Source organism: Talpa europaea, assembly GCF_964194135.1.
Source record: "Talpa europaea genome assembly, chromosome: 5".
NCBI lineage: Eukaryota > Metazoa > Chordata > Mammalia > Eulipotyphla > Talpidae > Talpa > Talpa europaea.
The window spans coordinates 87,695,120-87,717,996 of record NC_140071.1 but is presented as its reverse complement, the minus strand read 5'-3'; the positions used below and the strand labels follow the sequence as shown (position 1 = coordinate 87,717,996).

Genomic DNA, 22,877 nt, shown 5'->3' with positions numbered 1-22,877 from the left:
TCCAAAATTCCCACACCAGTTTAAATTCTCACCAACAGTGTAATAGGGTACTTTCCCCACATACCTTCCAGCACTTCTTGTTGGGACTTTTTTTAAATATATACCATTATTTTGGTTGGAGGTGACATCTCATTGTGGTTATAACTTCCATCTCCATTATCAAAATTGATGATAAACATTTTCCATGTATTTTTTGGATTTTTTTCATTGCGTTCTTTGTGAATTATAAAAATTAATGTTCTTAACATAGCCAACTACTTAGTGGATCCTGCATTCTACTCCAACATCTTTCTCCTTTTTCTCTGGCTCCAGTCAGTCATTTTCTCCTGATTTGTCATGAGATATCCTCTTACTTGGTATGTGTTTTGTTCACCTCCAAGTTCTTACTAATAGTCATTTCTTCACAGGAGCGTTTGTGATACTTTCCCTTACCCCTACCCATAATAGATGGGTCAAGTCACCTTTTACACATTCTTAGCTTATGTATGCCATAGCATTTACCACACTTTATAATTAGTAACAATAAGCTCAATGAAGTGAAAAACAGTGTAAGATTTGTTCATCACCTTAACTTCAATATTTTAGCAATTTCTGGCACACTATGAGACATTATCCCTTTTTAAGTGATGAATGAGTATCTCTATTGGAAAAGCAGATAAAGCAAAAATAGTTTACATTCACCATAATCATTTTTATCAGTCTGAATGATGTAATTAATTTCAAATTTTATAATGAAGAAATTCAATTATTTTATTTAAAGTTTCTTAAATTTCTGGCATTCCATACATAAATGTAGCCACCATGAATGTTCACTATTCTTCATGAGTTACTGTAGAAACTCAGAAATTTATTGCTATTGTGGTCTTTAACAATTTTCCAGGATAATTCCCTCATTTTAGGAGAGTCAAGAGATATGCAAAAAGTCATCCAGTCAGCCAGAGATAGAGCAGGGATGAAAATAAGCCATTCTAACTCCCAGATCAATGCATTGCTTCTATAATAAAGCTGCAATTTCTAGGTTTTATAGCTTTATTCTCATTTTAAAAATTTGTAGGAAACTTTACCCATAAGAGAAATATCTCCAAATGGCTAATTTTGTCATATAATATAAATTTCAACTGTAAAATATTAAAATAAATAGTAATATTTTAGAAGGGTAAAAAGCATTTTTTAAAGAAATGAACTTTTAAGATTCATTTGTAATTTACACTGTATGCCTTAATGGGGCAAAATGGGGATGGTACATATTTTCTTGGTTTCCCAATATTTCTCCATCTAAATACATCTTTGCATAATTAAACTTCTAAAAACCCCTAACAAATTAAATTTTGAGAAAGTAGTTAGAGAAATTATATTATGGTTGAAAAACACTTTAAGTACTACTTTAACTGCTACTACTATCCAACCTGCTACATTGAGCTGTATGACTGTACTATTTATTTATAGATACAATAAATCTACTATAAATCTATTTATTTATAGATACTATTTATATATTTCACTTTCCTCACCTGCACAAACAGGGTATTGGTCTAAATCATGGATTCTATCTGTTGACAGACTTTAAAGATCTCACTAAGTACTTCAATATATGTCTATGAGAATATATTTTTCTGGTAAAAGTTTCCATAGTTTTTATTACATTATCAAAAGAGTCCAGGACACAAAATCATCATTCTGTTTCTGTAGTCATGGAATTTTTAAAACTTCATCTTCCATTTTGTATTACTTTGCTATGTTAAATGACAGTCACAATATACTTTCTATAAACCTACTAGCATCTCACACTCATAAAGAAATATAAAGTCAACATTATTCTGAAAATTCCAAAATCACCCCAAAGCTATGGGTTCTGGTTGGTATCCATTTTTTTTTAATTTTTATTGAGGTAATGTTGGTTTACATTGTAATTTGGAGCAGAAGTTCCCCTCATGTTGTTACGATAGCATTTTAAGACTCATTTCTCGCAAACATGTATTTGGCAATAAATGGTTATGTGACAAGCAAATATGCCATTTAATAGGCAACGTCATTAGACAGAAATCAAGTGCAAGATGTTCACTTTGAAAATTAAAAGATAGAATACTAAAGAGATTTGTTATATCCCAAGGAAGAAAAATCCTCAGACTCATAACAGCTAGCCTGAAAACACCCTTTCTTTCTGAAATGTCCCTTTTCCTCTTGGAATTTATCACAAGGTTCATTTTGTCAACTTCCTTCCATAAAAATGAAACATGATATTTGCATGATATTTATCTGGGTTAATTCTCAAAAAATATACACATATTAATGTAGTACTTTTTGTATGAAGTGAGTTAGTTGGCCCTCCTGCAAGTTAGCATCATATCTCTGTGTTGTACCATGCATGAAAATGCACTGTGATCTCACAAGTTTACAAACATAATGTAAATTGAATGTAACATACCTTGCCAAATTGATCTTTTTTGCCAAAGCCAGTGGCAGCTGCAATGCTTCCTGCTCCCTCCACTGTCTTTTGTGCAACTGCTGTCACCCCTGTCACCACAGCCTCCCCAACATTTGTCACTTGTTCTTTGGTCTTCTCAGCCACTAGGATAAAGCAAACACAACAACAGATTAAAAGACAGTGGATGGACAGTGCTTTAATATCATTTCCATTAATCATCAACTTCTAAAGACCTATACTTACACATACCACAGTTAATGGAATGGTGGAAAGAAATAAAAACTACATAGGAAAGTAAATCATATTGAGGCTGTGAATCTACAAGAAAATCACAAAGCCAGTAAGGGGTAAGCAGAAATTTGAATCATGTCTGACTCCATTGTTTATACTCTTTTTTTTTTTTTTTAACACTTTTTTTTTTTAAAGAGGCACATATTTTATTTATTTATTTGTTTGTTTGTTTGTTTATACATGCACTGGGTACAGTCAGAAGCGCGGGAGGGTGAGAGAATTCACCAGAGCCAGGGCGGGGAGCAAAACAGGCAGAGGGACCGAAGTACACTGTTGAGGGGAGCAGCGGGCGGCAGGAGAGGTCTGCGCGCCATGTGGGACCCTCCTCCGGTGGGCGGGAAGCAGCCGGGGATCGAACCGGCGCCGCAGAGGCCGCGGGCAGCTTCGCAACCCAGCGCTCAACCGCTGCGCCACCGGGGAGGCCCCCTCCATTGTTTATACTCTTAACCCTGATACTCTATTAATACTTCCATTTGATTTTTCCCATTTCTATGTTAGAGTTTAGTAATAGGAACATGTTGTTTTTCTAAAACCTATTATAATTCCTGCTTTCTAATCATATGAATTATACTTCTGATTACATCTCTTGTTTTACAGCACCTGTCAGAAAGATTGGAACACATACAATATGAAACTCAACTACAGATAATATGCTCACAATATTGCTATATTTTGGTTCTCATTTTCTTTTACTACTTCTATCACTATTATCCTCATAGTCATCATTACCACCATAATTTTCATCATGTTATTATTTATTTACTGCAATCTTCTTATTTAACTATTGAAATTCTTGGTTAAAATTGGCCAAATGAAATAAATACAATAAACTATTTACTGATTATCCCAAGTGTTTCTTAAAATGTCTCCTGAATCATCAAAGATATGGAATAGTCATTGTAATTTAATGTCAGAATATTTTATTGTATTCTATACAAAACATTAAGTTGGTCACAATACTTAAATGCTATAGCACCATAAACTAAACATGGCTAGTCAATTCAGAGTCATCATTTTGGATAGCTGAATACATTGTGTTTTATTTAATTACAGTAAATACCAAATTGAAATTATTTTATAAATAATTAAAATTAAACAAAGCTGATATTCCCTTGGCATATTTGGAAGCTCCTCAACTGGTGCAATGGTTGTTTACAATTACATTCTGAATGAATAGTGCTGAGCACTATTCATGAATACCAGATGTTTTCAATGTCAGCCCCGGATAGAAGCACCATGTAGCTTACCTGTTGTCACACCATGAACCACTCCTTCCTTTGTTTTTGAGCCTATAAAAAACAAACAAAATGAAAACATAAGTCTCAAAATTGACCTAATGTTTCTAAATAGTTAATTTTAACACAATGAATCAAAAAAATAAAATATTCTTTGAGCCTATATATAAAAATATGCTCATAGGTGAACAACATAAACCATGGAAGTATAGTAATCACTATAACAAATAGGAAAAAGAAACAAAAGTAACAGGTGTTTCTCTATAATTCAATCATACAATTTTACCCCTTTGTGTTCCACTTTATTATTTTTTCTTTTTTAGAGGCATGTTTTGTTTATTTATTTATTTGTTTGTTTGTTTGTTTGTTTGTTTGTTTATACATGCACTGGGTACAGTCAGAAGCACGGGAGGGTGAGAGAATTCACCAGAGCCAGAGCAGGGAGCAGAGCAGGCAGAAGGACCGAAGTACACTGCTGAGGGGAGCAGCAGGCGGCAGGAGAGGTCTGCACACCATGTGGGACCCTCCTCCAGTGGCCAGGGAGTAGCCGGGGATCGAACCAGCGCCGCAGAGGCCGCGGGCAGCTTTGCAACCCAGCGCTCAACCGCTGCGCCACTGGGGAGGCCCTATTATTTTTTTTTATATAGAGGCATGATTTATTTCTTTGTTTGTTTGTTTGTTTGTTTTGTTTATACATGCACTGGGTACAGTCAGAAGCACGGGAGGGTGAGAGAATTCACCAGAGTGGGGAGCAGAGCAGGCAGAAGGACCGAAGTACACTGCTGAGGGGAGCAGCGGGCGGCAGGAGTGGTCTGCGAGCCATGTGGGATCCTCCTCCGGTTGTCAGGGAGCAGCAGGGGATTGAACCAGCGCCGCAGAAGCTGCAGGCAGCTTCGCAACCCAGCGCTCAACCGCTGCGCCACCGGGGAGGCCCTGTGTTCCACTTTAAACAGCAACATAAATATGGGGGAAAATTGCTGAGATAACGTTGGTATGGAATAGGAAGATAATTTCAGTTTCAAAACAACAGAAACTTTATCAGAGTACAAACACAAGATGGTGGCTAGGTAGGTTTGCATAAACCTCTCTCATAAGTGTAAGTAAGAAAAATTAAGTTTTGCTAACAGGAAATTTCATCAGGTCATTGAGGATGAAGGGGGACTAAACCAAATATATTTCCCACAGTTTGGTAGAGACACAGTCATGGCCAAGGTGGTAGTGATTACACTCAACTGAACAAGGTGGGAACAAGATACAGTGTGGTACATGGACTAAATGCAATAAATCCTTTTAGTGAGGTCAGAGTGCAGATCTACATGTGCATTCCCTCCTGAGACTGTTCTTCCAGTCATGGATAATCCAGTTACTGACAGCGTGTTGGCTGAGCCCCTTCCCATCTTTCTGATGGGTAATGGGAGAGAGAGATTGGATGGAGGGGAGGAGAGAAAGACAGAGGGAGTTTGCATACCACAGAGAGAACTTGCTAGGCCCTGGAATATGGGTTCTGTGAAGAAGCGAACAGAGTTTTCTTTTTTTTTTTTTTTATAGAGGCATGCTTTATTTATTTGTTTGTTTGCTGGTTTGTTTGTTTGTTTTGTTTATACATGCACTGGGTACAGTCAGAAGCGCGGGAGGGTGAGAGAATTCACCAGAGCCAGAGCGGGGAGCAGAGCAGGCAGAAGGACCGAAGTACACTGCTGAGGGGAGCAGTGGGCGGCAGGAGAGGTCTGCGCGCCACGTGGGACCCTCCTCCGGTGGCCGGGGAGCAGCCGGGGATCGAACCGGTGCCGCAGAGGCCGCAGGCAGCTTCGCAACCCAGCGCTCAACCGCTGCGCCACCGGGGAGGCCCGCGAACAGAGTTTTCTCTGAAGAAAGAAGAGGCAGTGTGAATCTCTCTCTATGGAATACATTTTTCTTTCCTTCAAGACTAAGAACAAACATATAGATTTCAACTTCCCATTCCTCCCTCACACGCTGCCCAGTTAAACAAAGAGACAAACAAAACTAACGAGATAGCACCCAAATCCAAAAAGAAGCAAAGAAGGCAACATGCATACCTAGAAAGTAAGGAATAGCTGATCACAAGATGGAAAAGCTTCAAGACAGTGCTAGAAGTCTGAAACTATATTAAGGAAAGAGAATTTAAGGGTCTAACAAAGATTTTAGTATAATTATAAAAATTAAAATAAGTCGGGCCTCCCCTGGTAGCACAGCAGTTGAGCGCTAGGTTGCAAAGCTGCCCACAGCCTCTGCAGCGCCTGTTTGATTCTCGGCCACTGGGCGAGGGTCCCATATGGCGCGCAGACCTCTCTTGCTGCCTGCTGCGCCCTTCAGCAGTGTACTTTGTCTGTCTGCCTGCTCTGTTCCCCACTCTGGCTCTGGCGAATTCTCTCACCCTCCCACGCTTCTGACTGCACCCAGTGCCTGTATAAATAAATAAATCTTAAAAAAAAATTAAAATAAGTCATAGAAGAACAATCAAACACAGAAAGGAAGGTTCAAGACCCAAGAAAACAGATCCAGGAACAAAAATAGTTCTCTAAATAAACTGAAGATAATAAAAAGACACAAAATAGACAATGAATGGAATAGAACAAAAATGGAAAACATATTAAGTCTACTTAATCTCAGAGAGAATTTCATTAATTGAAAAATACAAATATACAAATGACTCAAGTGGAAGAAGTGAAAGTAATAGGATTTAGACCAAAAAAACCACAAAGAAACTGCAAGAATTATTTGTAAGAGGAGAAAACAAAGATGATGTGTATTCTTCCAAAAGGTGAGGAAGAGAAGGGAGCTGAGACTTATTCAAAATATAAACAAATAAATTAGAGAACTTCCTAAATCTAAGAAAAGAATTAAACATCAGTGTCTAGCAACACAAAAGAATACCCAGATTTCTAAATGTAAAGCAAACTTCACCAAGACATATTGCCTTATCAAAAGTCAAAAATAAAAGAAGAGCCTTCCTGGTGGTGCAGGGGTTAAAGTCTCAGGGCTAAGAAGCTATTGGCAGCCACTGCAGCACCAATTCACTCCCTAGCCAGGGAGCTAACCCACATGGCACAGCAGACCTCTCCTGACTCCCCCACTGCTCCCCTCAGAAGTGTGTTTCAGTCAATCTGCCTGTTCTGTTCCCCACTCTGTCTCTGGTGAATCCTCTCTCCGCCCCCCACCTCCCACCCACAACCTCTGGCCCATACCCCACAACTTGTACGCATAAATAAATAAAAATAATTTAAAAAAGAAAAAAGAAAAGAAAAATATTATTTACTACAACAAAAGAGTGCAGCATACAAAAGCACTTCAAATCAAACTTTTCTCAGATTTCTCAAAAGATACATTTGACTAGAAAAAAGTGGAATGACATATATAATTCTAAAACAAAAAACTGCCAGACAAGACTACTCTATTCTTCAAAAGTTATCATTCAGAGATGAATAAGAAAAAAACTCTCTTATACAAATACAAGCTAATAGAGTTTTCCACTCCCAGACCTAAAATAAATGTTGAAAATTGTTCTTACACGTGAAAATAATAAAATATTGAGCAAGGTGATAAATAGTAATATGAAATCAGAAGTACACACATGAATAATATGAGACAAAAACAAAATGTTAAGGGAAGGAAGAAAAGTTCAGAATCTGTATAATCAAATTATAATGAGTTGCTACAAACACATAAAAAATACTATTTTATATATAGGACATTTGATACAACCCCCATGGTAACCACAAAAAAAAAAATAGAGATACAGATATGTGAAGACTAAAAAATGCCTTCAAGTAACTACTTGGTCAATTAAGAAATCAGAGAAAAAATTAAAAGTTATCTAGAATCTAAAGAAAATGATAAAATCCAATAGAACTAGTAGAATGCACTAAAAGCAGTATTAAGAAAGAAATATGTAATACAAGAAACAAGATAAATCTCAAGCAAACAATCTAATTTTACATCTATCTGAAAGGTATAGAAAAAGGGGAAACAAAACCAGAAATCAGTAGAAGGAAGGAAATTTTAAAAAACAGAGTGAAATTACTTAAATAGAAACCAGAAATATTAGCGAAAAGATCAACAAAACCAAGAACTGTTTCTATTCAAGGATAAACAAAGTTGATAAACATGTTAACAAAGAACAGAAGAGAAAAAATCCAAATAAAAAGAATCAGAAATGAAAGAGGCAGAATTACAAAGATAATTAATAAATTAAAAAGATGATTAATGAATAGTATCAATGCCTATATACAAAAAAATGAAAAAAATCAACAAAATTTTGACATGCTGATTTAACAGTGCTTTAAGAAAACCACCCATCATGGTGCTTCCCCGGTGGGGCAGTGGTTGAGCGCTGGGCTGCAAAGCTGTCCACTGCCTCTGCAGCACCCATTCGATCCCCAGCTACCGGGCGAGGGTCCCATATGGCGCGCAGACCTCACCTGCCGCATCCGCTACTCCCCTCAGCAGTGTACTTCATCAGTCTGCCTGTTCTGTTCCCCACTCTGGCTCTGGTGAATTCTCTCACCCACCCACCCTTCTGACTGTACCCAGTGCTTGTATATATAAATAAATAAATCTTTAAAAAAGAAAAGAAAAGAAAACCACCCATCATGACCAAGTTGGAGTCATCCCAGAGAAGCAAGGATAATTCTACATGCAAAAATCAACTGATGCCATTCATCATATCAACAAATATATATATATATAATATTTATAAATATTCCATGATCATTTCAACAAAAGCTGAAAAAGTATTTGCCAAAATTCAACACACATTTGTGATCAAAAAAAGTTAATAACATAGCAATAAATGGAACCTATATCAACATAACATATAGCGAAAAGAGCAAATCCACAGCAAACATCATACTAAATGGTGAAAAGCTTAAAACATTTCTCCTAAGATCAGAAACAAGGTAAGAATGTCCACCTGCAGCTCCACTATTCAACACAGTATTGAAATTCCTAGCCATGCAATTAGGGAAGTGAAAGACAAAAAATAATCCAAACTGGAAAAGAAAAAATAAAAGAAATGATGATACCAAGAGAAAAATCTGAAAGACTAACATAAAACTACTAGAAATACTAAATGAATTCAATTAAGTGGCAGGATACAAAATCAATATACAAAATTCTATTGTTTCTACATGTAAACAATAACTAGAAGAGAAAGAAATTAAGAAAATAACCCCATTTACAACCACAAAAGGATGATTTAAATGGGAGTAAATTTAACAAAGGTGGGGAAGCATATATATACTGAAAATTATAAGATATTGCTAGAGTAAATGAAAGAAAACATTAAAAAAAGATATCCAGTGTTATTTTATTGTAAGGATAAATATTGCTAGAATGGTCATATTATCTAAAGCAATTTACAGATTATATGCTATACCAACAGAATAAAGAAAATGTCTTTAACATGTGATGCTAGCAAACTTGGAAAGCTACATGTAAAAATGAAAGGCTGTAGGAGGATGACGAAGCTAAGGAGGAGAAGGTGGAGTAGAGGAGAAATCAGATTATTACTTACATTCCATGTACAAAATTGAATTCAAGAGGATTAAGGACTTGTATATAAGAGCTGAAATCATAAAATACATCAAAGAAAACACAGATGATAACAGTTCTAGAATTAACCTCTGAGGTGTCGTTAAGGATTTAACTCCAATAGCAGGAGAAAGAAAAACAATACCAAAATAACTAACAAATGGAGTTATATCAAATAAAAAGTTTTTATACCACAAATGAAACTACAAAAAAACAGACTGGACTGGAGAAGATATTTACATGTAATTGTGTCCAACAAGGGGTTCATTTCCATAATACATTTTAAAAAATTATACAATTTAATAGAAAAAATATATAATGGACAGAAATCCTAAACAGACCTTTCTCCAAGCAAGATGTTCATAAGGCCCACAGGTACATGAAACAATTTCCATCACTTTTTACAAGGGAATGCTAATCAAAACCACAATGAGATATATAACTTCTCACAATTGAGAAAGACATATATCAAAAAGCCTCTAAACAACGATATTGGTGAGTGCCTGAAGAAATGGAAACACTCAACCACTGTTGGTGGAAATGTAATTTGGTATAAACGCTATGGAAAATGGTATAGAGATTGCTCAAAAAATGAAAATAAATATACCATTACGACCAGCAATGCCACTTTCAGATATTTACCAAAAAAATATGAAAACCATAATACAAAATGATATATGGACTTCTATGTTCATAGCAGCATTTTTCACTTCAGTCAAGTCATGGAACCAAACTACATACCATTCAGCTGACAAATGTATAAAGTAATTGTGGAATATATACTCATTGGAATACCATACAACAATTTAAAAAAGCTGTTTAGTACCAAATGGATTGTAGGGTAAAAGGTTTTCAAGCTTTTCTGCCCTCCCACCATTGGGATTGCCCTGCCTGATGGGGCACCTGCAGTTGTTACAGTGTTGCAAAGTGTCTTATTTACTTCTGCGGGCCAGGGGAGGAGTATTGAGATAGTCACTCAGAGAAGCAGCAGAAGAGGCAGAAGAGAGAAGGGGAGAAAGAACACCAGAGAAGCCCAGAGTGAAGACTTAACCAGGGTTTGGAGGCCAGCCAGCCTCCTGCTCCCCCACCTCCAGGGCTCCAGGACTCCTCCTTAGCCTGGTCTGCTCAGATCATAGGAAACCTGCCCTGTGCCCTTCACAGGATCCATCATGAAGTGAAGTGATTATGATGAGTGCTACAAATCAGAAAATAAAAGACATTCACCAGATAATTTCACTGAAATGTTGAAAGTCATTTCATCTCATTTGATTTTTGTAACATTAATTAAGTATTGGTATATTATGCCCATTTCATATTAGAGAAAATGCAAATTAAAGTTACATGATTTGCTTAAAGTTACATAGATAATAACTTGTCAACACGCTCATTCAAATTAATGTCTTTATACCTTTAAGTCCATACTATTTCCATTATGTCAGGTAAATATCAAGAAAGAATGCAGTATTATATCAGTCAAGTAATACTAATGCTAGCTTCAAAGAGGCAAGAGAGGAATTCACCCCAAATCTTAACAAATACTAAGCTTATGTAGAAATATTTATTAGGATGTTTACAAAACAACATTGGAAAGCAGTGTTACCATAAACTGTCTAATATATTTTTCAGTATTATTCATACCAATTATTTAATTAAAATATATTAGAGAAAATAGTAACAGATTGGAGATTCACTTGAAATCTACCTATACCTACTAACCTGTAAGTTAAATAATATTGCTGCCACGACTGCAATTACCAACCGAAGTACAGAAACCAGCAGAAATTAAAAAATTATTTTAAAAAGTAAGTATAGTCTGTACCACTTGTTAGAAAAGTAAAAGATAAGCAGATTGATTCTCTAAATTACCAATCCAGATTTAAAAACAAAATTAAAACCAGCAACATATAAAGTAGCGAAATGGACCAAAAAAAAAAAAATAACGCATGATGACTTGAGGCTTCGAAGGAGTACTGCATCAAAAGAACAATGCTACAGATTGCAACCAAAAAGACAGGGAACATTTTATCTTCCTATTAGAGATTTCAAAAATGGTATACTAAAGAAACTCAGAAGTGGAAGTAAACTCAAAATGTCAAGTCAAAGTGATATAAGGGAACTCAGAAGAGCTAATGAGATACGAAACTCAGAAAAACAAATTCATGAACTCAGAAATAAAATAAAAGGTCACAAGGTAGAATGCAGTTTTAAGTGCAAATATAACTTCACAATAAAGGAAATCAAAATGATACAGAAAGCTGGGCCTTCCTGGTGTCACAAGGGGTTAAGTCTCAGTACTATCAAGCCATCATCAGCCACTGCAGCACAAGTTCTGTCCCCAGCAGGGAGATGCCCACATTGCTGCTCCCCTCAGCAGTGTATTTCAGCCAGTCTGCCTGTTCTGCTCCCCAATCTGTCTTTGGCCTACTCCCTAGTTCTTGTTTGCATAAATCAATAAAAATAAATTTTTAGGGAAGAAAAAAAAGAACAAGGCATAATAAAACAGAGTGTCAAAGAAGAAAGTCAGAATAAAAACATTTAACAAAGATAGTATTATACAATGAGTCAAATGGAAGAAGACAGCTGTAAGATGTTAAAAAAAAAAACAAAATGAAGAAATTATGAGATCCATTTGTTAGCATAGGTTAAAATAGGGTTATGGATATCTCAGAGAGGTAGAACAAAGAGAAATGAACAGAGAATGAATTCAATGAAATAACAGTTGAAAACCTGCCACACCTAAAAAAAGGACTGAATTTCCATGTAAACAAAGTAAATAGAACTGGTTATATATATATAAATGCAAAGCAATATATACCAAGATACATAGGAGTGGAATTATCAAAGGTTAAATACTAAGACAAACTATTGAAGCACTTAGGTGGAAAAAGCATGTACCTTACAATTTTCTCTCATCAGACTTTCATCAGAATTCTCAGCAGAAATGCTCCCAGACAGAAGAGAATGGAATAGTATATTCAAAGTGTATGTTCTGCCAGCCAAAAATACTATATCTTGTAAAACTCTTTCAGATTTAAGGAAGAAATAAATCCCCAGAAAAAAAAAAAAAAGAGAAGAAAAAAGGCTGAGTTTGTCAATTACTAGTTACCAGATGGGAAGGAGGAAGTGGTGGGTAAATTTGTAAAAAAAAGAAAATGGATAATACAGCAAAAGGTATCATTGAACTTTTAATGGTGAAATTAATGTAATATACACATATGTTGATCACCAGATGTGTACCTGAAACTTATATAATGTTGTAATGCACTGTTATTTTAATAAAATAAATAAAATCAAGCAATTAAAACATCAAAAGCATTTCAAAATTGTCTAAGAATGGTGTGGGGAGCAAACTTATCATTAAACACTGAATAAAAGCCTTGAATAACTCAGAATTGGCAAGATCAACAATTATATGTCTGCAAGATATTGAATCATATGGACTCAGACATAACTTTGGAAATTTAGTTACTTACCCCATTAAAACAAAACACCTATATTTGAAAGGAATCACTGAAAATTGACTGTTAATCAAAATATACAAATAACTTAAGACCCAACAAAAAGAAGACAATCTATTTAAAATGTGTCAAATACCTTAGCAGGGAATCTAAATCTTATATGCAGATAGAAAAGAAACATATGTAAAGATGCTCTACATCATATCTCATCAGAGAAATGCAGATTAATATAATAATGAAATATTATTTTACACTACTGGACTGACCAAAAACCAAATCTGACAGGCAATAAGAGTTGTCATGCATTGTTTGTGGAATGCAAAATGGCACCGTCCCTTTGGAAAACAGTTCAGCAGTTCTTTACAAAGCAAACTTAATTCAACAAAGCACTAAAAGTATCATACATCGTAACCAAATGGGATTTATTCCAGGGTCACAACAATAGTTCAGCATCTGAACGTCCATCAATATCAATAAATTAAACCACATCAACCGAAGGAAAGATAGTCATATAATCATATGAATTAATACAGAAATATCATTTGATAAGATTTATTGCCCATATGTAATTTAAAAAACACTCACAAAATGTGGACAAATTAATGGATAATACCCGAACATATGACACAAATGACAAATCCAAAGATAACATACTCAATGGTGAAAAAACTGAAGACTTTCCTCCTTTATCAGGTAAAATATAAGGATATTCACTTTCATCACTATTTAACATAGAATTGTTAAGTCCTAGCTAGTTCAATTAGACAAAAGAAAGATATAAAAAGGAATCCAAATTGAGAAAGAGGTATAACTGTCACTATTTGCAGATGACATGATAGTATACTTAGAAAACCCTAAAGTTTTCAACTAAAATATGAATAGAAACAATAAATAAAGTGGTAGGTTGCAAAATCATTTACAAAAAATCAGTTGTGCTTCTTAATATAAACAATAAATCAGAAAAAGAAATCAAGAAAATAATCCCATTACCACATCTAATAGGATTAAATGCCTAAGAGCAGACCACCAAAGAGGAACATGAAAACTATTGCACAAGACACTGTTAAAAGAAATAGAAGACACAAATGGACAGATATATCTTGCTCGTGGATTGGAAGAATTTTCATTCAAAGAAATACACACATTCAACACCATACCTATCAAGGCCATTCTTTAAAGAAAGCCATTCTTCAAAGAAATAGAACATGCATTACAGAAATTCTTATGGAACCCACATAGCCAAACCAATCCTGACAAAACAAACAAAAGGAAAAAAGGGAGTATCGCACCCCCAGATTTCAAGCTATACTAAAATGTTATAGTGATAAAAACAGTACAGGTCTAGAAGAAAAACAAACACAGACCAATGGAATAGAATTGAGAGCCCAGTAATAAACCCAAACTTATATGGATAGTTAGTCTATGACAAAGAACTCAAGAGTATACAATAGAGAAAGGAGAGTCTCTTCAACAAATGGTGCTGGGAAAACTGGACACCATAGACAAAATGATGAAACTAGATGACCACCTTGGCCATTATACAAAAATTAATTTTAAATAGATTAAAAGACATGGACATTAAGTTCTGAAACCATAACATATATTGGGGAAAACTTAAGCAAAATACTCCAGAAAAGTGTTTCCAGTGATATCTTTAGGGATTCAAATCAAGGGGGGGTAAAACAAAAATAAACAATTGGAACAAACAAATGTTATCTAAACAAACTGGGACCATAAAACTACTGCACAGGAAAAGTAAATATCCTTAAAATGAAAAGACCCCCATCCAAATGGGAGAATATATCTGCACATCCAAACCCCTTAAGTGACTAATATCCACAATTTAAAAAAATCTCAATTCAAAACTAAAAACAAGTAATCCAATCAAAAAGCGGATCAAAGAGTGAAATAGACACTTCTCCACAGCAGATACACAAATACACAAATGGCCCAAAATGTTCATTATCACTTATCATCAGGGAAATGCAAGCCAAAATCACAGAGATACCACTGACCCTGTGAGAATGGTTCATAAAACAAAGACCAGAGATTACATGTGTTGGTGAGGATGTGGAAGAAAAGGAACCCTCATACACTGTGGAATGTGGACTTATCCAGTCCTATGGAAAACAATAAGGAAGTTTCTCAAAATATTAAAAATATATCTACCATATGATCTAGTAATTCCACTCCTACACATCCAGCTGAGGAACTGAAAAAAACACTCATTTGAAGGGATAAATACACACTTATATTCACTGAAGTACTATTTACAATACCAATTATAGAAACAACCTAAGTGTCCAAGGAGAGATGAGTGGATTAAGAAGATATGGCATGTATACACAATGGACTCCTGTGCAGCTATTAAAAAAAAAAAAAAAAGAACTCTTGCCAATTGCACAGCAACATAAACAGAAATGGAGCTGATAATGCTAAGTGAAACAAGTCAGAAGAAGAAAGACAAATACTGGAATGATGATGGAAACAAAACAAAGGGTTAGACAAAACAAAACCAGTAACAAACCCTAAAAATGTAACTGTAGGGGTCACCCTGGTGGTGCAAGGGGTTAAACACAGCACTTTGAAGCTATCCACAGCCTCTGCAGTATGAGTTCAATCCCCCTGACTGGCCAGGAAGCTACCCACATGGTGCAGCAGACCTCTCCTGATTTGCCCGCTGCTTCCCTCAGCAGTGTGTTTCAGTCAGTCTGCCTATTCTGCTCCCCACTCTGCCTCTGGTGAATCCCCTCACCCCTTTGGTCTGTACCCCAATTCTTGTATGCATAAATAAATCTTAAAAAAATATATAACTAGAATTGAGGCTGCTAGATGGGAAAGAGCACGAGAGAGAACACCGCAAGGAGGAGCCCAGTGGACTACAGTCGAGGCTGTGCTGTGCTAACACATATTTGAAATGATATAAACCGACAGCTCTGAATCATAAGACTGTTAAACAAATGTTATTTCAATGAAATAAAAATCTACACATATTCTTACATACAACCCAGCAATGTTCCTTGTTAGTTAGCCAAAGGAGTTGAAATCTTATGTCCACACAAAAATCTGCACACAGATGTTTATATTAGTTTTATTTACAACTACCATAACTTAGAAGCAAGTAAGGTGTCATTCAGTAGGTAAATACATAAGCATACAGTGGTTTATCCAAATGATGGAATATCCATCAATGCTAAAGAGAATGAACTGTCTAGTCATGTGAAGACTTGGAGAAACCGTAAATGATATTACTTAGTGAATGGAGCCAATCTAAAGAGATTAACTACTACATAATTCCAAAGATGATATTCTGGAAGACAAAACTATGGAAATAGTAAAAGTTTCAGTGGTTTCTAGGGTCTGAGGGGATGAGTACTTGGATTACAGAGGATTTTGGGGACACTGAAAGTACCCTGTAACACTTAAGTGTTATGATTCGCCCAACTTCAGAGAACGTACAACAGCAAGATTGGACCGGATGTAAAGTAAGGAGTTTGGACATATGACTTGACAATGTAAGTTCACTGATTTTAACAGATGTACCACTCTGGTGGCGGGGGGGGGGGGGTAGATAATGGAGAAGAGTTTGCATGTATTGCAGCAAGGAGTACATTTAAAAGCTCTGTACTTCCTCAATTTTGAAACCAGGATTTGTCTTTCTAAGCCAAATCTCCAGGCCTCCCCGGTGGCGCAAGGGGTAAGGCCAGGGAACTACCCACATGGCACAGCAGACCTCTCCTGTCTCGCACGCTGTTCCCCTCAGCAGTGGATTTCAGTCAGTCTGCTTGTTCTGTTTCCCACTCTTTCTCTGGTGAATCCTCTCACCCCGCACACCTCTGGCCTATGCCCCAGCTCTTATAGCATAAATAAATATTTAAAAAAATTTAAAAACATAAAACAATCTTCAATTTAAAAAAGTGTACTTGATACCAATGTATTACTTTATTATGGCATTCTCGCATAAACAGCAAGGTATTTGCAATTATCTAAATCATATTTTTATAAACTAGTGTTGCTCAGAAGTGTTAAATTATCTCCCCAGAATCTTACAGGTAATAAATGATCTACTCCACACTCTAATCTGTCTGAGGATATCACATCTACATTCTTTCTACTTTACTAGGACCCACTAAGCCACAGTTTATCAGTCAAATCATCTCATCCATGTTTTTGTGAATTAACTTTTACTGGAACACAGTTACATGAATTATTGTCTATGACACTATCATACTACCACAGAGTTAAGTGGTGGAGACAGAGACATAGGGCCTAAAACATTTACTATCTAACCTTTTATAGAAAACATTTGCTGGGATCTTAGAGACTTATAGATAACAGCCCCTGAACTATACAAATATGTCTTTGTATGGTCACTTTTCATCTTAAGTTCTTCCTTTGAGTTCAACTTTTAATTAGACTTCAGAACATAATCAATAAATAACTTATAGAAATTACTACATGATAAACACCATCATAGACAATGAAGATACATTTTTAATGTGGCCTATAAATAAATTACCATTTTATACAATCTTAGAGCAATAACATAATTTCTGAAAAATGAAATCATTTAGTTTGATTTTGCTTGAAGAGTCACTTCAAGTACACACTTGCAAAATTTGGAAAACTGAGGACAAACATAAAGAGACAATATCTGCATGTCACTGATTCAGTATTCCAATTTCCATTTCAAAAGATATAATTCACAAAAAAGACCTTTGAAATGAACACATAATTTTTCCCCCCTCTTGTAACACTCTAATTCTAGATTTTCTACAAATGTGTTTAAAGATAAAGAGTAATTGAGCTGAAGATCTGTGGAAAGATCTCTGTGGTAACTTAAGTCTATGAAGAATAAGAAAAATATGCACGTATATATGATGTAAACCTTGATGAGAAGCATTCATAAAAATCATTCCAAATAATACACTTCCCCAGCTTATCTGTGTTGGAGAGACAGTAGTGTAGCTTTCTTTCACTCCCCCAGCCCCCAACACAAAAGCATAGTCTTTGTCACCTACTTTGTCATCCTTCACTTTGCTGCCCATCTTGTGGAGGCACCAGCAAAAGTGGAAGAACTCCAAGCAGCAGAGGAAAAGGGGAGCAGCAGAGTGGGCAGGGATGGGTAGGTGTACATGCATTTGTATGTCCCTGTGGATGAGCATGGACCTGTTCCTCCCCAAAAGGAATTTGAGGCAGTTTGTAAAATAATACCCAAACAAACTGCACAAGTTAAGGTAAAAGAGTCAGAGGTAGGATGAATACTCCAAGGTGGGAATTTAGGAACAAGCAGAAGTGAAAACTATCAATAGTCTTATTATGTGGACCATTTGATGAATGAACTATATAAATGTCTTTGAGATTTTCGTATGAGTATTCAAATACTTTCCTGAGAGCTCATCTCAGCTTACCAAGTAGTCACAATAAGATAACTTCACAAAAGGTTTTTCTGTCCTTTTCCTTTTAGAGCTAGAGAAGGCCTATTTTTTACTTCTATTCCAGGGTAATAGCCAAGTCTTATTTTAAATCAGCATATAAAAAAGCTAGCAACTGTTATTCTATATAATAAAAGAAGCCAAAGGACCATGAATGATTTGATCCTTAAAAATATCCTTGTTCATCCTTGAGACTTTTAAAAATTGTTCTCCAAAATAGTCACTTATGCACAGAAATTTTTATTTCTAAAAGAACAAAATGTCTTTAGCATTTTTGCAAAATTAAATAATCTGAAAAAGCAAAAGATTAGTTCCACTTTTACTATTAGCTCAAACATACACATTCACCTACACACACAAGCCTCTGACTCAGTCCATCCTCATGGCAAGTGATGATGTAAAATTGAATCAAGTGAGAAATGCCAGCATTTAGAGTATCAATCATCCTAACCAATAAGTCATATATAAATATCAAAATGACATTTGGGGATTTACCTACCTACATAGAGAACACCCTCTTTTGTCTTTCCTGCTGCTTCTGCCACACCCTGTTTGGTTTTTTCAGCAGCAGCCACGACTCCCTCCTTAGCCTTGGAAAGTCCTTTCATGAATACATCCATGGCTAATGAACTCCTTTACAGCACACTGGAGAACACAAAATACTTCGAATGAGAACTCAGAGGTAAAACAAAATTAGTAACACCTAAGTTAAAACCAGAGAAAGATCAGTAGAACCCCCCCAAAGCGTGAGGTTCTTTTAAGTATACCCTCATTGCAACCACTGAACAAAGCAGACTTTTGCTCAGCTTTTGCATTAAAAACTTAGCATTCTCCATCACCCTGACCAGTAAAGCCCAGCCTCCTACACATGGATTCGGATGAATTAGCTGAGCTGTTCTTATCACATTAAGAAGTGGAGTTACATGAAAGATGGACCTCCTCTTTTAACTTCCCAGGGTCCAAATGGTGACAGCTTACTTTAGAAGAAAGATCACAAGAAAAGAAAGGAGCTGGAGGCCTGGGGTCAGGGGCACTCTTGCATAGGAATCCCAGAGGAGAGCTAACAGGTTGCTCTATGAGAGAGAAGGAGAGAGAGCTGCTCTCTCCGGGCGTGACTGAACTGCAAGGCTTGCTGTAGGCAAGCCCGCCCTCACTCGCACCTCCCTGTCTACCTCAGCCTTGAGCTATCTGCCCCTGCAGGCCCGGGTTCCCACCCTCCGCGTGCTGTCTGCAGACTCGCGATCGCCCCAAGGGGGCGTTCTCCCGGGGAGCAGACGCGCTCCGGGCTCACGCGCCGCACCTGTTAACCCCTTCCCACCTGTTGACTTGCCCTCTCCGCACTTCCACTTAATTACTTGCCAAACGCAGTCTGCTTACTTTGCAGAGAAAACCGAGGGGGCCGACTGGGGGAAATTTAAGGTGAGAGAGTAATAAAAGTTGGATGTTCACGCTCCACGGAGCACCCTCGCGTTTCCCAAAGGAGAAGCGTATCCGAGAAGCAATCTGGCCGCTTGGCCTTAGGGAAGAGAAGAGGGCATTGTCGGAAGCAGGGAAAAGCAAGGACAACTTACTTAACTCAAGCTCTCCGCGGGAGTAAGTAACCACCTCCGAGAGACTGGACACCGGGTCCTCCCTGCAGCGTCACCCCCTCCCAGGTGTCCACGACCCCTCTCCGACCAGGTTTTCTCCAGGATTTCCAAAGCCGCACATTGGGATCCGCAGGTACTTACCGAGTTCCCCTGTGTCTCCAGAACTCCGATCCCTTCTCCCCCTTTAGATTTTTTTTTTTTTTTTTTTTTTGGAAACAATTCCCAAATATTCCAAATGGTAAGAGGAATGGCAGGAGCGCACAGGAAGGGCGGAGGCGACACCGGGAGAGGATAGTACCCCGAGGGGGGCTGCCGTCAGCACAGCGCGGCGAAGGGAAGCTGGGGGCGTGGGAGGCAAACCCACGAACCTGTGGTAGAATTGCCGCTCCCCGTCCCCCTCACAAGAAGATGCGAGAAAAAGAGACAGAGCTTCGGAAGAGAAGGGAGAGACGGCAAAGGATGCCAAAGGCGCGACAGCCCCGGGGGGTAGAGCCCGCACACACCTTAACCCGCGCCGCCGCACCTGGTCGTTCGCCCCTCGCCCGGTGCCCTTCTCGCCGCCGTGGTCTTCCTCCTCCTGTTCTTCCCCGCCTGCTCCCCCCGGGCCACCCCCGCAGCTGATTTGTCAGCGCCTCTCCCCGCCCCTCTCCTGGCGCGCGCGGCTCTCCCCGCCGCGTGCACTTCACTCCTCTTCTTGGATGCGCTTGGGGGAGGGGGAGGCGGTACCCGCTATTTCCTGCCCCCAGCCTGGTCCCGGAGGCGGGGAGGTGGAGGTGTTCTGCACTTCGCCCTCAAATTCTGGGCGAAGGGGCTGTTGTGGCCATCGGGAGTGGTTAGGACGGGGCCGATTGATGTCTCTTCCTCTTTCCCATCCCCCAGCCTCGCAGTCTCTGCCGTACCCTCTGGTTTTTCCTAGGGCCCCCCATGTCAAGGCCAACCTAGAGACTGGGGATCCAAGGGAATCGGCCGCCCAAGATAGAGCCGATCTCTTTAGGAGCCGCTGAAAGAGAGCGGTGGCTCAGAAGGGGGCTCCCGGGGACGCTGAGAGCACGTTTTCCGCGGATCACTGAAATTTGATTTATGGTCGTAGGACACAATGTTGAGGGAGCTTTTGTTCAAACAGCAACCAGATTTTCCTTTGCTCCTAACCTTGGATGAGCCTAAAAGGTTCCGCGCGAGGAGAGGAGACCAGTAAATAAGAGTTACAGGTTAAGGAGGCTGGTCAAATCCTCTTCCCACCCCACTGTCACCATTTTCTTTTCCACCAATCAGCGGCTGCCAGACGCCAGTTTTCAGATCTGCAAGCAAGAAATAAATATTCCCCAGCCGTCTAAACCAGCTGTAATAAGGCTTTTTTTGATCACGAAATGGAATTTACTTTTTAGACTCAATAGCCTGGGTGGAAGAGCCAATTCCAATGTACTTTGTGCTCCTGAACCATCATATCCAATTTGTTCTTTAGCAACTCTGATAGGTACATTCTAAACACCACTCACCTTTCTGACTTCTGATTTACGTTACCCTCTGAGCTGACACCCCACCCCATGGCTTTCACAGACACACGGATAGGCAGGATCACAGCCTTCAAGACAATTTTTGCATTACTTAACATTTTCACTTCTTTCAGAGCTGGAGGGAAAACAGCTGTTCCAGGATCACACTGAAATGGAGAAACAAGCTCCTCCCTCTAACAGAATGCCTTTGCTTTCTTTGCCTGGGTTAGGAGGATGGTTATAGCTCTGGAGGGGGAAAAAAACAAGTCTTTGCTGTATGCTTTTTAGCTTTGCTTTGTTTCCACTTTTTGTAAGGAAAAAAAATGTTTTTAGTGATCTCCCACCCTCACTTTTGGTTCTGAAACTTAAATAAAATTCAATTTAACAAAAAGCAACCATTATAAACAAGCAGCAAGTGTGTGTGTGTGTGTGTGTTTAAACAAACCTTTACACTTCAGGTCTGCTCTTCTTAAAAGCAGACTTCCAACAGCCTTTATTTTATTTACTTGGAATCAGAAAAGACTAAACTTGGGAACTGGTTTGCTGTCTGGCTTTGAGACCTTAAACCAATTATGTCTAGTTTTCTATTGGGAAAAAAAGCCCTCTTATTTTCATATTTTCATTACAGAAAATATTCAAATGTATACAAACGTCATGAGAAAAAAGATTTCACCATTTTCTTTTTTTTTAATATTTATTTATTTATGCATCTAAGAGCTGGGGTATAGGCCAGAGATGCAGGGGGTGAGAGGATCCACCAGAGACAGAGTGGGAAACAGAACAGGCAGACTGATGGAAATACACTGCTGAGGGGAGCAGCGGGGAGACAGGAGAGGTCTGCTGCGCCATGTGGGTATCTCCCTGGCCCGCCCAGCATGGAACTCACGCTGCAGAGGCTGCGGATTGCTTCATAGTGCAGTGCTTAAACCCCTGTACCACCAGGGAGGCCCTTCACCATTTTTCAATGAAAAATTAATTATATTTCATCTATATGCCTGTCCACTCCCCATTTTTATCACTACTATATTTTTATTAAATTCCAAGAATTATATATTCTTTTATCTGTACATATTTCAATATGTATCTACAAACTACACATAAGAACTGTTTTAAAACCCACTATGCTGTTTGAGAAGAGGATGTCATTAATGGTCTTTATTTTTTGAATTATATTTTTTGAGATAACATTGGTTTTAAACGTGAATGAAAGGTTCACACCCCTTCAGATTATCACAATACATACATCACACACCACATACATCACACACTATACACACAACAGAGGAGCTTACAATCCTCCATTAATAGTCCATCAATCCCCTCCACACTTTTGTTCTCCACCTTCCACCTCCCTTTCTGGTTGTCTCCATTCTATAGTCATATATCTAGGCTTTTGTACTG

The 22,877-nt window shown here is 37.9% G+C and overlaps 1 protein-coding gene across 2 annotated transcripts in view; it reads right to left on the bottom strand.

The window, feature by feature from the left end:
- The window catches only part of SNCA (synuclein alpha), a gene marked incomplete at both ends in the record, with an annotated part of 138,021 nt that extends 119,007 nt beyond the window's left edge, over nucleotides 1-19,014 (bottom strand). For both annotated transcript variants that reach the window (XM_084233822.1, XM_084233823.1), the window contains 3 exons: nucleotides 2,426-2,568; nucleotides 3,964-4,005; nucleotides 18,894-19,014. In XM_084233822.1, coding sequence (XP_084089948.1) covers nucleotides 2,426-2,568; nucleotides 3,964-4,005; nucleotides 18,894-19,014 — 306 coding nt within the window. The remainder of the gene's footprint in view (nucleotides 1-2,425; nucleotides 2,569-3,963; nucleotides 4,006-18,893) is intronic.
- Between the last annotated feature and the right edge of the window lie 3,863 nt (nucleotides 19,015-22,877).